Raw genomic sequence first — 17,885 nt, 5'->3', positions numbered from 1 at the left:
TTTGCCACCTTCTCTGTTGAGAAGAACTCATGGTATAGTTTATTCTTAAAAATAGATCCAAGCAATCTTTATTATTTTTAATCTTTTTTAGTAATGTACAGATTTGTCCTATTTGAATCTTATTGTTACTACTGTTCCTCATCCATGTATACAGAGCAAAATTAAACTGTGTGTGACTTGGAAATTGATGAAGCTTCATTTTGATTTTGTATTTAAGCAGTATATTCACCATGGGTAATACAACATCACATGAACCTCTGGATGAATCTGGAGCAGAATTCTCCGTTTCGGAACAAACCATGGTAATGCTAATATTAATGAATTTTCTTTGATTTATATTTGTCTGAGTGTTTATTCTAATTTTGCAGAGTTGAATTCAAGGCTTGATATGCTAATGCATGTCCACAGTAAATGTTTTACATGATTCATGTTGACCTTATGTAACATTATAAAGTAACTCCGATACTTCAACCCGACCTATTTAATAGAGTCACACAGTCATACAGCATGGAAACCGACCCTTCAGTACAACTTGTCCATGCTTATCAAGTTTCCCAAACAAAACCAATCCCACCTGCACGCATTTGGCCCACATCCCTCTAAACCTTTCCTATTCCTACACCTATCCAAGTGTCTTTTAAATGTTGTATCTGTACTTGCATCTTCTGCTTCATGTGGCAACTCATTTTTCATACGGACCATCCTCGGTGTGAAAAAGTTGCCCCTAAGATATCTTTTACATCTTTCTCCCCTCACCTTTTAAAAATGGGTTTTGAAATCACCTATCCTAGGGAAAAGACCTTTGCTATTCGCTTTATCTATGCCCCTCCTGATTTTATTTTCTCCTCTATAAAATCCTCAACCTCCCTATGTTGCAGTGAAAAAGGTCCCAGCCTATCCACAGCCTTTCCCAATAACTCAAATCTTCCTGTCCTGGTAAAACCCTGTTAAATCTTTTCTGAACACTCGCAAATTTAATAATATCCTTCCTATAGCAGGGTGACCATTTTTTGGCAGATATTATAAAAAATGGTTTGCTATTGTTCACTACTCTGACGGTGTCAGATCCCAATTCCACCTCAGCCAGAATGGGAATCAAATGCATAGTGTTACATTATTCTGAGCATAAAGCTAGCCATACAATCAATTGAGCTAACCAACTGTCAATATTTCCATTACATTGTTAGAAACACTGATTGGAAGAAATGTCTTTGAAATGACTACCTTAAGAAATTTATGCTTTGTAAAATAAAGTTCAATGTGGGGATGCAAAATAAAAAAGTAAATGCATTGACAGTACAGAAAAGATTACAGGAATCTTTGTGAGCTTCTGATAGCTTTAAACTAAACATAATCACTGAGTGAATTTTATTACATGATTCATAAGTGATGAGAATATAAGGAGTTCATCATCAAATAAAAATACATAGATCAAAAGCTGTGCAGTTTCCTCAGGAAACCATGGGAAATTGGGTTAGCAGAGCCTTTCGCTTTACCATTTTCTGCTTAGACTGATCGTTTGGCCTACCTGTTATATATAAATGCCTGCAGGGAGGTGGGATCTGCACTCTGAAGGCATTTCCTATTTACCTGCTCTAGTTTTTGCCATTTCCCAGGATAATGGATCGGAAAGTGACAGAAAACATGGATAACTGTGAGGATGATCAACTAAAAGAAAGTGAGCACTGCAGATGCTGGAGATCAGAGTCGAAGAGGGTCTTGCTGGAAAAGCACAGCCGGTCAGGCAGCATCTGAGGAGCAAGAGAGTCAACGTTTTGAACATAAGCCCTCCATCAGGAATCAGGCTTGTGGGCCAAGGGGGCTGACAGATAAATGGGAAGGGGGCGTGGCTGGGAGAAGGGCACCTGAGAAGGTGGGGGTGAAAGTGATAAATCCTCACCTGGTCCTCACCTTCCATCCCACCAACCTCTGCATACACTGCATCGTTCTCCACCATTTCAGCCACCTACAAACAGACTCTACCACCTCAGATATATTTTCCTCCCCACCCCTATCTGCATTCTGTAGAGACCATTGCCTCCACTATTCCTTTGTCAAGTCCACGCTCCCCCACCAACCCATCTTCCCCTGCCATTGCAAGAAGTGCGAAAACTGCGCCCACAGTTCCCCTCTCACTTCTGTCCAAAGCCCCAAAGGAATCCTCCACATCCAACACAAGTTTACCTCTACTTCCACACACATCATCTTCTGCATCTGTTGCACCCAATGTGGTCTCCCCTACATTGGGGACACAGGATGCCAACTTGCAGATCGATTCAGAGAACAACTCTTGGGACACCCGCAGTAACCAACCCCACCATCCTGGGGCTGAACACTTTAACTTCCCCTCTGATTCCGCCAAGGATATGCAGGTCCTGGGCCTCCTCCACCTGAGACCTGGAGGAAGAATGCCTTATCTTCCGCCTTGGGACCCTGCAACCACATGGGATCAATGTGGATTTCACCAGTTTCCCCATTTCCCTGCCTCCCCATCCACCTTATCCCCATTTCAACCTTCCAACTCGGCACTGTCCACTTGAAAAATCCTACCTGTTCATCTTCCTTCCCGCCTATCTGCTCCACCTCCTCTGTGACCTATCACTTTCACCACACCCCACCTTCATCTACCTATTGCATTCCTAGGAACCTTCCCCCCCACACCGGCCACACCCTCCTCCCAGTTATCTTTCAGCCCCCGTGACTCTCAAGCCTCATTCCTGTTGAAGAACTTATGTAGGAAACACCGATTCTCCTGCTCCTTAGATGCTGCCTGACCCACTTTGCTTTTCCAGAAAGACACTCTTCGACTTTTAACTGTGGTGATGCCTCCGAATGAGGCCACAGCTAAATACCAGCTTTACTTTGGATGAAATTTGCAAAGACTAGCTGGCCTAATTATGTTCCCAGGTCTGGGGCACACGTTTGAGAGAAATTCCGACTCCACAAGTCTGACCTTTGAAAATGGCCACACATGTTCAAATTTGAGGTCAGAAGGTGGGTGAACTGGATTGGGAGCCACACCATGTGATACAGGAAGAAAGACTAAGACGTTGCCAGTTCCTAATGCAGTCTGGGTAGAAAGCCTGCCTGGGAAGTCAACACTATATTCAAAGCTTAAAAATAAAGATTAAACAAGGAGTTTAGGGAGAGTTTATGGTTTACTGAGGATTGCAACTGCAGTAAATGCCGTTGGTTGCAAATCCCATCAGATTGAATGAATGGATCGGTTGGAGAGACAGTTGGAGGCAATGAGGAATTTACAAGAGCAAGGGGATGTGATGAATGGCAGTTATAGGAAGGGGGAAAAGTTGCAGATACAGTCACATAGATGGGTTAACTACTGGAAAGAGAAGAGCGGTAGGCAGGTAGTGCAGGAGTCTTCTGTGGCTATCTTCATTTCAAACCGGTATGCTGTTTTGGAAAATGTAGGGGGTGATGGATTCTCAGGGGAACGTAGCACGAACAGCCAAGTTTCTGGTATTGAGACTGGCTCTAATGCAACGAGGGGTACATCGGGTTCCAAGAGATCGATTTATGTTAGGTGACTGTCAAGTCTGAGGTACAGACAGATGTTTCTATGGCCAGCAGCGAAAAATCAGAATGGTGTGTTGCTTCCCGAGTGCCAGGATGAAGGATGTCTCAGAGACAGTGCAGAAGGTTCTCACGGGGGAAAGGGGCCAGCATGAGGTCATTTTACACATTGGAACTAATGAAATTGCAAGAGAAAAGGTTGAGACTCTGAAGGGAGATTACAGAGAAGTAGGCAGGAACTTAAAAAGGTCTTCAAGAATAGCGATATCTGGATTAACCCCACTGCTACGAGCTAGTTAGGGTAAGAATTGGAGGATCGAGCAGATGAATACATGGCTGAGGAGCTGGTGTATGGGAGAAGGATTCACATTTTTGGATCATTGGAAGCTGTTTTGGGATAGAAGTGACCTGTACAAGAAGGACGGATTGCACCTAAATTGGAAGGGGACTAATATACTGGCAGGGAGATTTGCTGGAGGTTTCGGGACAGTTTAAACTAGTAAAGTGGTGGGCCCAGGGAGATAGTGAGGAAAGAGATCTTTCTGACTGGTATAGTTGAGAACAAAGATGAGTAAAACAGTCAGGACAGGCAGGGACAAAGCAGAGGGCAAGGTAGGACTGATTTTATTTATGAATTTATTTCAATGCAAGAGGGAAGGCAGATGAACTTAGGGCATAGTTAGGAACTGGGATATCATAGCAATTACAAAAAATGGTTCAGGGATGGACAGGACTTGCAGCTTAATGTTCCAGGACACACATGCTACAGGAAGAACAGAAAGGGAGGCAAGATAGGAGGGGGAGTAGCGTTTTTGATAAGGGATTTCATTACAGCTGTGCTGAGGGAGGATATTCCCAGAAACACACCCAGGGAAGTTATTTGGGTTGAACTGAGAAATAAGAAAGGGATGATCACCTTCTTGGGATTGTATTATAGACCCCTAATAGTCCGAGAGAAATTGAGAAACAAACTTGTAAGGAGATCTCAGTTATCTGTAGGGGATTTTAACTTTCCAAACATCAACTGGGACTGCCGTAGTGTTAAGGATTTAGATGGAGAGGAATTTAAGTAGAAACAAACTTGTAAGGAGATCTCAGTTATCTGTAAGAAAATAAGGTGGTTATGGTAGGGGACTTTAACTTTCCAAACATCAACTGGGACTGCCGTAGTGTTAAGGATTTAGATGGAGAGGAATTTAAGTGCATACAAGAAAATTTTCTGATTTAGTATGTGGATGTACCAACTAGAAAAGGTATAACACTTGACCTACTCTTGGGACATAAGGCAGGGCAGGTGACTGAAGGTGTCAGTTGGGGAGCACTTTGGGGCCAGCGACCATAATTTTATTAGTTTTAAAATGGTGATGGAAAAGGATAGACCAGATCTAAATGTTGAAGTTCTAAATTGGAGAAAGGCCAATTTTGACGGTATTAGACAAGAACATCCAAAAGCTGACTGGGGGCAGACGTTCACAGGTAAAAGGATTACTGGAAAATGGGAAGTCTACAGAAATTAGATATCGAGAGCCCAGAAAAAGTATATTGTTGCTAAGGTGAAAGGAAAGGCTGGTAGATACAAAGAATGCTGGATGACTAAAGAAATTGAGGGTTTGGTTAAGAAAAAGGAGGAAGCATATGTCAGGTATAGACAGGATAGATAGAGTGAATGGTATAAAGGAAGTAGGAGTAAATTTAAGAGGGAAATCAGGAAGGCAAAAAGCGGACATGAGATAGCTTTGGCAAATAGAGTTAAGGAGAATCCAAGGGGTTTTTACATATACATTAAGGACAAAAGGGTAACTAGGGAGAGAATAAGGCCCCTCAAAGATCAGCAAGGCAGCCTTTGGGTGGAGCTGCAGAAAATGGGGGAGATACTAAATAAGTATTTTGCATTAGTATTTACTGTAGAAAAGGATATGGAAGGTATAGAATGTCGGGAAATAGATGGTGACATTTTGAAAAATATCCATATTACAGAGGAGGATGTTCTGGATGTCTTGAAATGCATAAAAGTGGATATATCCCCCAGCCTTAATCAGGTGTGCCCTAGAGCTCTGTGGGAAGTTAGGGAAGTGATTGCTGGGCCTCTTACTGAGATATTTGTATCATCAATAGTCACAGGTGAGGTGCCAGAAGACTGGAGGTTGGCTAATGTGATGCCACTGTTTAAGAAGGGTGGTAAGGACAAGCCAGGGAACTATAGACCAGTGAGCCTGACGTCGGTGGTAACATGTTGTTTAAGGGAATCCTGAGGGACAGGATGTCCATGTATTGGGAAAGGCAAGGACTGATTGGGGATAGTCAACATGGCTTTGTGCCTGGGAAATCATACCTCACAGATTTGATTGAATTTTTTGAAGAAATAACAGAGTTTTGATGAGCAGTAGATGTGATCTACATAGACTTCAGTAAAGCGTTTGACAAGGTTCCCTATGAGAGACTGGTTAGCAAGGTTAGATCTCATGGAGTACAGGGAGAACTAGTCAATTGGACACACAACTTGCTCAAAGGAAAAAGACAGCGGGTGGTGGTGGAAAGTTGTTTTTCAGACTGGAGGCCTGTGACCAGTGAAGTGCCACAAGGATTGGTGCTAGGTCCACTACCTTTCATCACTTATGTGAATGATTTGGATTAGTAAGTTTGCAGATGACACCAAAATTGGAGGTGTAGTGGACAGTGAAGAAGGTTACCTCAGATTACAATGGGATCTTGATCAGATGGGCCAATAGGCTGAGAAGTGGCAGATCGACTTTATTTAAGATGCATGTGAGGTGCTGCATTTTGGGAAAACAAATCTTTGCAGGACTTCTACACTTAATGGAAAGGTCCTAGGGAGTGTTGTTGAACAAAGATATCTTGGAGTGCAGGTTCATAGTCCTTGAAAGTGGAGTCGCAAGTAGATAGGATGGCATAGAAGGCGTTTGGTATTCTTTCCTTTATTGGTCAGATTATTGAGTACAGGAGTTGGGAGGTCATGTTGCAGCTGTACAGAACATTGGTTAGGCCACTGTTGGAATTTTGTGTGCAATTCTGGTCATCTTCCTATCAGAAAGATGTTGTGAAACTTGAAAGGGTTCAGAAAAGATTTACAAGGATGTTGCCAGGGTTGGAGGATTTGAGCTATAGGAAGAGACTGAATAGGCTGGGGCTGTTTTCCCTGGAGCGTAAAAGGCTGAGGGTTGACCTTTTATAGATGTTTATAAAATCATGAGGGGCATGGATAGGATAAATAGACAAAGTGTCTTCCCTGGGATGGGGGAGCATAGGTTTAGGGTGAGAAGAGAAATAAATAAAAGAGACCTATGGGGCAACTCTTTGAAGCAGAGGGTGGTACGTGTATGGAATGAGCTGCCAGAGGAAGTGGTAGAGGCTAATACAATTGCAACATTTAAAAGGCATTTGGATGGGTATATGAACAGGAAGGGCTTGGAGGAGCCTGAAGAAGGGCTCATGCCCGAAACGTCGATTCTCCTGCTCCTTGGATGCTGCCTGACCTGCTGCGTTTTTCCAGCAACACATTTTCAGCTATCAGGTCAGCATGGACAAGTTGGATCGAGGGGTCTGTTTCCGTGCGGTATATTTCTATGACTCTTCTGCTCTCACCGCTTCACTCTGCATGCTCCATCCATGCCAACCCATGCATCTATGTCCAGTCCTATGCATAACATTCTACTTCCATAGCCCTTATTCCTTATCTCCTTCCAATCATCCTGTATAGCATCTATAACTGCTAATCCAACTCCGTGTCAACTCACCACCCTCTGCCCTTTCCTCTGAACAGATGCTAACTGACCTATTATCTGACATGGGTATGAATCGGTAGGATCCTAACAGGAAATAATGTTATTGATTTGTTGACCCTGTCAGCTTTAACAAGAAAAACAATTTCGTTGGTGCAAAGCCCACACAATACATTGTGTGCTTCAACTATTCCTTCATAATAGCAAATACCTCACTCAAATGCTTAATATATTATGTGAAAAACATTTCCATTCAATAACTGGTTTGAACTGACCGTCAGTTAGCACCCCATTGTGATTGTGATAGTTAGTGGAATCCATCATGTGCAGTAAATGCTATCAAGCTTTTAAATGACCAGTCACACTGAAAAGCCTTGCATTTTTTTCTTAACTCCACATTTCTTTTGACAGTTTTGTGGACAACTTTGCAAGCCCCACTGAGTTTGTGTAGTTTTTACACACAGGCATGCCTTTTGACAACCGAAAGGACACATTATCTCTGCCAAAGGTTCTCCTAGATCCAGATCTATCAGGGTACCTAACCTGTCCAAAAGAAGAGAAATGTAAAGTGTTCATACAGCCTCACACATCTCATCCCTTCACCCCATGCAGTCTCCATGCCCCACTTACAGCATTCCATGCAACCTTTGTCCATCCCCAAGATCCCTCATATATCCTTCTGACAACTTGGTGCCTGCTTCCACCCACTACCTTTTCCGCTTTAACCTATCCTACCAACTCATTATGAATCATGGATGAGTAGCTCCAACAACTCAGAAGGCTTGGGATCACACAGGACAAAACAGCCCCCATTTGATTGGCACCCTATCTAACACCTTGATTATTAAATCCTTTCACAGTTGCAGCAGTGTGGACTATCTTCAGGGCATACTGCAACACTTCACCAAAGTTCACCTTCCAAACTCATGACCTCTATCATTTAGAGGGAGAATGGCAATAGGTACATGAAAGCATCATCAACTTCTTACAACATTATTCCAAGACACACATGTGTTCTGTCCTGGCAAATCCCATCAAGTTTCTTTGTAGGAATGTTGCTGCATCTTTAACAGATGCTGTTTCATTCTATGTCCTGTGGTGATATTTTTGGTGATCAGGCATTGACCTGTAAAGCAGGAAAGGGAAAAAAAAACCAAATTGCTGGAAAATCTCAGTAAGACTGACAGCATCTGTGGTGAGAAAGCAGAGTTAATATTTTGGGTCCAGTGACCCTTCTTCAGAATAGATGTGTCATGTCATTCAACTTTAGTACATGGTGAAAAAGCTTTATTAGAATCTCAAAAGAAATTACCTGCTCAGGAGGTTTTCTGACCTGGATCCCATTTATTGTCCTCCAGGAATTGAGTAGCCAAAGAACTTTGTCTTTATCTGTGCTATGGTTTTGGCATTATCCTACATTTTATATTGAACTCAAACATTCAAGGATTCTTATTTCATCATTGCATTTCCAAAAGTTAAACAGAGTTAAACAAGAGAAGCTTGGCAGAGAATATTATGATTTGAGATCAAGTGCTTTTTGTTCCTCCAGAACATGATTAGAAAGTTCATGTGAGAATAATCATGCAAAGCCAAACACTGTCACATTGTTGGTAACTCAGTGCCACGGACTTGTTCAAAGTCTTGTTGTTATGAGAAAATTTGTGTAGTATTCAATAGATTCATTTCAAAATTCTAAAACTTTGAATTTATTTACTTCAACTGCTGAGGATTGGGAGTTGAATGTAGTTACAGATATGATAGTGAATCTCCTGGCCTCCCCATTCACTGTAGCAGTAATGAGTTAGGCAGGAATTAAAGTACAACCAAAACACTGTGGATGTTGGATATCTAAAACAAAAGAATAAAATGCGGAATAACATGACTCAACTCTTTTTTTTTTCTTTTCTCCCGTACTAATGGTTCAGGTCAATGATCTTTCAGGTCATCAGCCTGAAACATTTAACTTTGTTTCTCTCCCCAAAAATATTGCCTGACTTACTGATTATTTCCAGCATTTCCTGCTGCAATTAACTGAAAGTTTGTATTGTTGTATGACTAGATCACAATGTAACTGATTTTCTTTGGCCTCCCTTTTGAGATACTGTTCTTTTCCAAATCTCATCAAAAAGGGAGACATTGAACTTTTGTTTTGTGATATCACACAATCCTTAGCTTTGTCCTTGGCACATTGCATTTAACAATTTGTACTTTATAATCTCAATTCTGTAAAATTTGAGAGTGAGACCTACTACACCACCACAGCATAGACTATATTGTATCAATAAGGTCAATTCTTTATTCTTGATAAAAGGTTTCAGGATAGTTCACTTGCCTTCTGGTGGGAAGACATGTGCGCTGAAGAGTGTGCAGTTCCCAATATACTTGGAGATCACAAGAACTTCTTATTTTTCAAAAGGAATATACGATTGATGTGTAGTAGATGTCAAACCCTCACTGGGGAGTTGGTAATTACAGAATTTGTTACATTGGTGAAGAAAACCTTAATACTTCACATGTGACTTTGTGAGTCATAAATTGTAATAATTTCTTCATTCCTACATTTTTAAAATTGTAGATATTGCTCTTAAATTGCCTTTTTTTTCCATTTCATAATGAGATAACGTAACTTTCCTTGCGTTTAATCGGCTTAACGCATGATATCATTATACACATTTTCATTTTTCAGACTGAAACTCCTACTGAGATTGTTCAGAATGGTCCTACACTCGGAAAACCAAATTCAGTTGAGAATAAGAGTGATACTGGTATGTATTACTTTATTCAAGAAGTAAATTTTGAGTTAAACTAAAAAGCATCCTTTTTACCATTAGTCTTTACATTGTCAAGTTTTTGACATTGAAGCTAATCGCATGGAATCGAATTTAGAACACCTGTATGCAGGCCACTGGCACTAAATTAACACTTGGCAAAGTTTCACTTATTTGCAGTTTTAGAACAGATCTTATTAGAGAGGTCATGTGGCTTGAAATCCGGAAACCAATTATATGAGACTGGTGATATCGTGTGTACACTTCAACCCATCCAAGTAAGAATATAGTTTCAATTCTGACATACAGTCTGCTAAGATATTGAAGAAACTGTTAATCTACAGGTTAGTTAGTGAGGAGATGAATAATGTTGGTTCTTTTAAATGCATGAATAGAGATCTGCATTAAAATAAAAATCAACTTTTGCTCTAGACATGATTCTAATATTGTAATTTCTGAGGTTCAGCTAAGTGTCACAGGCCAATCCATTCCAAGTGGGAAGCAATTGAAAATCACATAATCTGGCTGTCACCCAGAGACAGCAGGTAGGGTTAGGCTGCTATCATTTAATAAGGTTGACTTGTAAAGATCTCAAAGTAGAAAAAAAGGTGAGTCACCATCAGGGAGGGTCTCAGGTTTTCCTGGTAGGGTCTGGAGGAGGACATTTCCTTCTCCTGTGTTTCAAACAGTTCTTGAATAAGTTTCCCCAGTTTGTTACAACTCCAAATAAGATACCCCAAATTGTTAAGATCCTGGTTAAGGAGGGGTGAACTGGCTGTCCTTTTTTATTAACCATTCGCCGGGCTTGATCATAACAAGGTGGATTTAAAAAGGATCCCTTTCGTTGTGGATAACTTTCTCCCAGAACAAATGAATTTACATTTTACAAGGAGCTAATTTAACCAGACATTCTTGGGAGAACAAAAACATGTGGTTATGCCAACTAACAGCAAGAGAAGAAAATAATGCAATTCACCTACACCTAGATTAGGAATAAAGGTGAGCCCAATAAAAGGTAAATGTTTAAAAAGAGATTTACTAGTTAGTACCTGAGTCATTCATGACAAGCAGATATTTGAATGCTGCGCACATTCAGTGGATAGTACAATACTGGTAACATTGATGTTAGTAATTTAACAGTTAATTTTGGGATCCTTGGTTTTGCAGGTTAACTTTATTTCATTTGTCCCAGTTCTTTCAATGGTAACTGGCTGGCTTTTTCATTTATCTTTACCTGTAGTGCATGTGTATTTAACAGCTGTGCCAAACTGAGGCCTTATTACCACCCTAGTTCACATACCAGGGTGTCAATAACAGTAGCATGTAAATAAGGGTTGAAACTCACATTTAACTCTATATTTTTGTGAGGTTTTGAAAGGTAAAATGCAACTGTTGTCTGAAGGAGTTTTCCTGCTATTGAGAGAGGCTTGGGTAGTCAGCCTTCAGACTCTCATTAACTCTTCTATAATGTTTCCACGTGAGGTTTCCCTGACTCAGTATAGGTGTGACATTCTGGAACTCCTCTCCAGTCAGCTTCTGAATTTACCTCATTTTGACTGTACCTCCTTTATCGAAAACAAAAATTGTGATTACAAGTTTAGTATTTCCATAGGTGTGATCATGACATCTGTCTCTACTGAAAATTAACAAAAATATGTTCCGTCCCAACTCTTTGAAAAAGCTGCAATGGCTTCCAACTGAAGGCACCAAGTTAATTTTCAGTCAGATGTCAGTGATGTAATTAGCATCTTCTAAAAATAAAATACCTACTGCACTTGAGCAGGTGTCCTTGTTGCTTGCTCAGTTGAAATTAGAAATGGTTAGTTGTGGTTAGCTAGGTGATTTTATTTAGTTGCTACTAGACAGAGAATGTTTAAAAACTATTCCACCCAGAAAACACATACTTGAACTGATTCATTTTGATTTTTTTTTGATAAGCTGTTAACTGAAGCCCGATCTTTCTCTCAGGTGGATATAACAGATTCCATTTTGCAGGGGAGTTACCTCCAGTTTCCTCAGTCAACACCAGAAGATCAGATTATTTGATCATTGTCACGTCTGTAAGGGTTTGCTGTGTGTAAATTGGCTACCACATTTCTACATTACAACAATACAGTCCAAAAGGACTCCACTGCCTCTGAAGCACTTTTAGAGATGCTGTGCTAATGAAAGGTGCAATGTAAATCAAGATTACTTTTATGTGGAAAAAGATTACAGCTTTTCCAATATTGTTACTCGCAATATTACAATATTATGATATTCTTTAGTATGTGTACAATATTCCTTTGTAGTTACATGTGAGGGGAGGTGAGCATTGTTGGGAGGCAAGGGAGATGGGTGAAAATTATTGACCAGCAGGTTGTGCAACATTGGGGCTGGCAGCTCCATTTTAAAAACAGTTTGTGAATGACCTGAAGACTGAGTTTAAGATGATGGAGTCAGAATGGGGCTTCAATGGAATTATATTTGCCGCTGGATCCTTGTTGGAACCAAGACCAGGAGGCACAAAGGTGTCAGTATAAGATGACAAGTGGGTAATTTAAATCATAGTCAGCAGTGGGTGAACTTTCTCCGATGCTGATCTGACAGTAATGACTCATGATTTCAATATAAAATATATCTTGGGTACAATATAATGAGATATTGATGAGTGGGAGGACAGAAAGGTAGAATATTGCCATGCCGTCAGCAATATTCCCACTCCCACTTTTATGGGTGGGCTGTGAAGGAGACGTTGTTTGGGTCAACCAACCGTACTTCAGTTGAGGCCCTTAGTGTGTTATTAACGTCCAACTATGGAGCTCATCTGACCACCTCTATCATCTAAAGACCATTGCCCACTCTCTAGCTTGGCAGGTTTAACCTGTGGGCTGCTACTCAGCAAAACTGCAATGCCTCCATTCTGTACCCCATGTAAATTGGAAGTCCCCTTCCCACATTCTGGCTACCTCTACAATCCATCTTGTTCAGTATGCTTCCACAGCACCAGCTATACCAGAGGCCTTGCACTTTCTGGGGCCAGTCAGCCTAGCTCCAGCTTACTTGGACTTGCTTCAATTCTGATTTCATTGCTGAATGCCAACTCTTTAACCTACCTGCACCTACCAGCAGGGCCATTTCCCTGCTTGGTGCTGCTGGAGTGTATAGCTACTGACCCATGAATTCAATGAAGCAGGCCCTCCTCCTGGGAGTTAACAAAAGTTTTGCGTCATGCTCATTAAAGCGGGTCATTGGAACCATTAAAACAGGGCCTGCCCTGTAAGTGGAGGTGGGCTTGCCCTCAAAATTTACCCTGGAGTGCAGACATTCTACATTCGGTGTAACTGCTCCCTTATTGCCCTTTAGTGCTGACTTGTTTAGGCATAACCACAGTGCTGTTGGGAGGTGGGGAGTTCTAGTTTTTTGACCCAGTGACAATAAAGTTCCAAGTCAGAATGGTGTGTGGTTTGGAAAAGAATTTGCAAGTGATGGCGTTCTGATGTATTTGTTGACAGACACTAAGAGTTTAGAAGGTGCTGTCTGAGGAGTTTTTGTGAAATTCTGCGGTGCATCTTTTAGTCTGCTGCTACAGAACATCAATGGTGGAGAGAGTGATTGTTGAAGGGAGTGATTGTTGAAGGGAGTGATTGTTGAAGGGAGTGAATGTTGAGGGTGTTCGGTGGAGTGCCAATCAAATAGGCTGTTTTGTCTTGGAAGGTGTTGACTTCTTGAATGTTGTGGCAGCAGCTGACTCATCTCAGCAAGTAGAAAGTATTCAATCACACTCCTGTCTTTTGCTTTATAAATGGTGTACACGCCTTGAGGTGTCAGGAAATGAGTTACTTGCTGCAGGAATCCTAACCTCTGACAATGCTCTTGTGGCCATGCTATTTCTCTGGTTAGTCCAGTTCAGTTTTGGTCAATACATAGTTCCCAGGATGTTGATAATGGGGGATTCATTCAGGGTAATACCATTGAATGTCAAGGTACAAAGGTTTAATTCTGTCTTGTTGCACATGGGAATTGCCTGTGACTTGTTTCACAAATGTACCATGCCACTTATCAACTCGAATCCGAATGTTATTCAGGTCTTGCTGCATATGGACAAGGACTGCTTCCGTATCTGAGGATCTGCCAAAGGTACTGAACGTTGTGTAATTGTCAGCAAACGTTCCCACCGCTGATTCATTGTGTGTGCTTACATATGAGCAAATTATACCAATATTTGTAATCCATTTTTCATAAAGAATCTGTTTCCTTAATCAAAAATGCAGGTCTCTTCCACTCCATCACAAAATAACAATAATTTCAATTTTGCAATTCCCCATGAATTGTTTAATGGCGTATGTAGCAAAGAAGAACTGGTTATTAATCTTCCTGAAACATGATCTACCTACTCCTGAGATCTTTGTCATAATTCAAGGATAACACCAGGGCAGAAGTAATTAAACACAAACAATACAAGTTAATTTAATATCATGAAATTGTTTTTCAAACAGACCAGTCAACCTGCACAAGAACAATGGTCCCGATTTATATACAAGTATTAAAATATTATTAATGAACAGGAAATAGATTTCATTTTGAGAGAGTGTGTCTAAATGGAGGAATTGAATCTAGTCCTGACTTGCAGTACTTTATCTCTGCCAATAAATGGCTCTAGTGCACTTTGTAAACAGTTTTGCACTGTTTACAAAGGAACCAACACACAGTGAACTGATCGTGCTTGTGTTGCCAACAGCCCTTTAGACTTGTGTTGAAAGGAGGTAATTAAATAATCAGAATTACTTCCAGTTGAATCAGCTCAGTAGGCAAAATTAATTCTCATTAATTAGAACACCAACTTTTTATAACCAATAAAATCAAAGAGCAGGTTTTTCTACAAGCTTTTTCAGTCTACCATGAACATAGAGTAAAAACTAAATTTAAATATGAATCTTTACAGACTTTGGACCCAAAGAATGCCATAATGCTATCTCAATATTACTGACTTCAAATTTAGAACTAACATGATCTCTGATAACTTCAAGTTATGTTTTCTTATGGATTAGTAATGTAAACAAAGGAGAAATACACCCAGCTTTTGTTAATTGTCAGGATATTGCTATTTAAGGATTATTCTGTGAAGTAATTGGCACGTTGTCACAAGCTGACACCCAAAGTTCAAGAAAGTGTATTAAGATAATTTTGTGTACAGTGAAAAGAGGTTTAAACTGATGTTGAATGCATTGTTCGTGTGTAGGAATACTTCTAGCAATTCAAAAAAAATTCAATCATTGTAAAAAAAAAAGACGAGTTCGTGAATTGAAAATTTTAATTTCATGTTGATAATTGTTAGCCTTGAATTTCGAAGTAGGCACATCAAAGTACTAACTCTGAATGCAAGATTAGTGCAAGCATGTTACACCATGGTAAACAAATTACGCTATTTAACAGATGTTATTGATCAGTGCTGCTGAACCGTTCAAGTGTCCAGGATAGAGCACAACATCTGTAAAATCTCTTTCTATTAATATTAAAGAGAAAAAGAAACAAATATAGGTTATAACCCAGTAATGCTTTCATCAGTCAATGAGGAAATTTATGTAGAATTTAAAATTATCATTCTTAGCTTTAAATTCAACCCCCCCTCCCGATGTTGCCCTGTCCAATCCACAAACCTTATAACTTACTCTTCTATTTCACTGTTCTATTAGAGGATTCAACCTTCTAAGCCCTGTAGATTGGAACACTCTCCCCAACTCCTCTGATTGCCGACAACTCCCTCTCCTTTTAATGCCTTTCCTAAATGCCACCACTGAGCCAGCATCCAGTCCTTTTTAATGTGACTTGGCATTCACTTGTGTCTGTCTATGACTGTTAGAAGCTCTTTAAGGTCCATTTTGTTGAAAGACAGTTGTCAGGAGAGACCACTGTGAAGCTGGTACATTTTGATTTGATCCCAAAAACTGAGCCCAGCAAGGTCCAATCTTGAGGTCAGGTTTTGCATTCAAGTCTGAATTTTCTGTCGATCTGAGTGGGTTTCATTCAATTCAAGTAACCGACTGCTTGCTGTAGTCCCATGTGCTATCAATTAACTGTGATTTGCAGGCATCAGAACTGTCACCCACTGGTGCTCTATTTCACAGATCACATTTAAACTTGTCTAAACAATTCAGTAATTGTTCATTGGTGGAAAGTACATAGTTTTTTTTTAAGAAGTCACAGCTAATGGTGAGGCCTAAACATATCTTAACTTAGATACAATCACAGCTATTTCACATTGTGACCAATCATAACTAACCAGTGATGAATTACAGTACACAGAACACATTGCAACGGTTTACTCTATTTTACCACCACATTCTCAGTAAAAAGTGAGAAGAGTTGTTAAATCTCAGTAACATTTTAAAACTGAGGGCATGAATGGATTGAGGTGCCATTCTCCTGTTTTATTTTTTAATATCAATGCACAGCATCACTCAATTTTGAAACCATTTGTGACCGGTTTTCTAATGAAATCATTGAAGAAAAAGAAGTGAACAAGAAGTCCCTGTAATCACAAATGGGTGGTGGACTGGCCCACTACTTGAGTTCTTAAACAAACCTTATTGAGTTCTTTGAGAAGGTGACCACACAGGTGGATGAAGGTAAAGTGATTGTTATGGTGCCTATGGATTTCAGTAAGGCTTTTGATAAGGTTCCCCACCACAGGGCTATTGCACAAAATATGGAGTTATGGGATTGAGGTGATTTAGTGGTTTGGGTCAGAAATTAGCTGAAACAAGAGGGTGGTGGTTGATGGGAGATGTTGATCCTGGAGTTCAGTTACAAGTGGTGTGCCACAAAGATCTGTTTTGGGGCCACTGCTGTTTGTCATTTTTATCAATGACCTAGATGAGGGAGTAGAAGGATGGATCGTAAATTTGTGGATGACACTAAGGTCAGTGGAGTTGTGGACAGTGCTGTTGGATGTTTCAGGTTACAAAGGGACACAGATAAGCTGCAGAGCTGGGTTGAGGTGTGGCAAATGGATTTTAATGCAAAAAAGTATGAGGTGATTTGCTTTGGAAGGAGCAACAGAAATAGAGTACCGGGCTAATGGTAAGAGTCTTGGGTAGTGCAGATGAGCAGAGAGATCTCGGTGTCCATGTACATAGATCCTTGAAAGTTCCACCCAGATTGATTGGGTTGTTAAGAAGGCATACAATGTGTTGGCTGTTATTGGTAGAGGGATTGAGTTTCCAAGCCACGAGGTCATGCTGCAGCTATACAAAACTCTGGTGCGGCTGCACTTGGAGTATTGCATACAGTTCTGGTCACCGCAGAAGGATGTGGAAGCTTTGAAAAGGGTTCAGAGGTGATTTACTAGGATGTTGCCTGGTATGGAAGGAATGTCTTATGAGGAAAGGCTGAGGGACTGGAGGCTGTTTCATTGGAGAGAAGGTTGAGAGATGACTAATTGAGACATATAAGATAATCAGAGGGTTAGATAGGGTGAATAGTGAGAACCTTTTTCATTGGATGGTGATGGCTAGAATGAGATGATGTAGCTTTAAATTGAGGGTGATGGGTTATAGGACAGATGTCAGAGGTAGTTTCTTTACTCCGAGGAAGAGGGGCATGGAATGCCACTGTCTGCAATATAGTAGACTTCGAGGAGAAAGTGAGGACTGCAGATGCAGAGATCAGAGCTGAAAATGTGTTGCTGGAAAAGCGCAGCAGGTCAGGCAGCATCCAAGGAACAGGAGAATCGACATTTCGGGCATAAGCCCTTCTTCAGGAATGAGGAAAGTGTGTCCAGCAGGCTAAGATAAAAGGTAGGGAGGAGGGACTTGGGGGAGGGGCGTTGGAAATGCGATAGGTGGAAGGAGGTCAAGGTGAGGGT

At 40.6% G+C, this 17,885-nt stretch overlaps 1 protein-coding gene across 4 annotated transcripts in view; it reads left to right on the top strand.

Annotated features, from left to right (window-relative positions):
- The window catches only part of LOC122560046 (breast carcinoma-amplified sequence 1-like), a 125,705-nt gene that overhangs the window by 14,598 nt on the left and 93,222 nt on the right, over positions 1-17,885 (top strand). For 3 of the 4 annotated variants that reach the window (XM_043710235.1, XM_043710237.1, XM_043710239.1), the window contains exons 2-3: positions 221-302; positions 9,958-10,036. In XM_043710235.1, coding sequence (XP_043566170.1) covers positions 231-302; positions 9,958-10,036 — 151 coding nt within the window. In that variant the 5' untranslated portion in view covers positions 221-230. Of the gene's footprint in view, positions 1-217; positions 303-9,957; positions 10,037-17,885 lie in introns of all 4 variants that reach the window. The other variant, XM_043710236.1, reaches the window with a different exon arrangement.

The sequence above is a fragment of the Chiloscyllium plagiosum genome, chromosome 20, assembly GCF_004010195.1.
Source record: "Chiloscyllium plagiosum isolate BGI_BamShark_2017 chromosome 20, ASM401019v2, whole genome shotgun sequence".
Lineage (NCBI taxonomy): Eukaryota > Metazoa > Chordata > Chondrichthyes > Orectolobiformes > Hemiscylliidae > Chiloscyllium > Chiloscyllium plagiosum.
The sequence above is the reverse complement of the archived record's forward strand: the minus strand, read 5'-3'. Positions and strand labels throughout refer to the sequence as shown.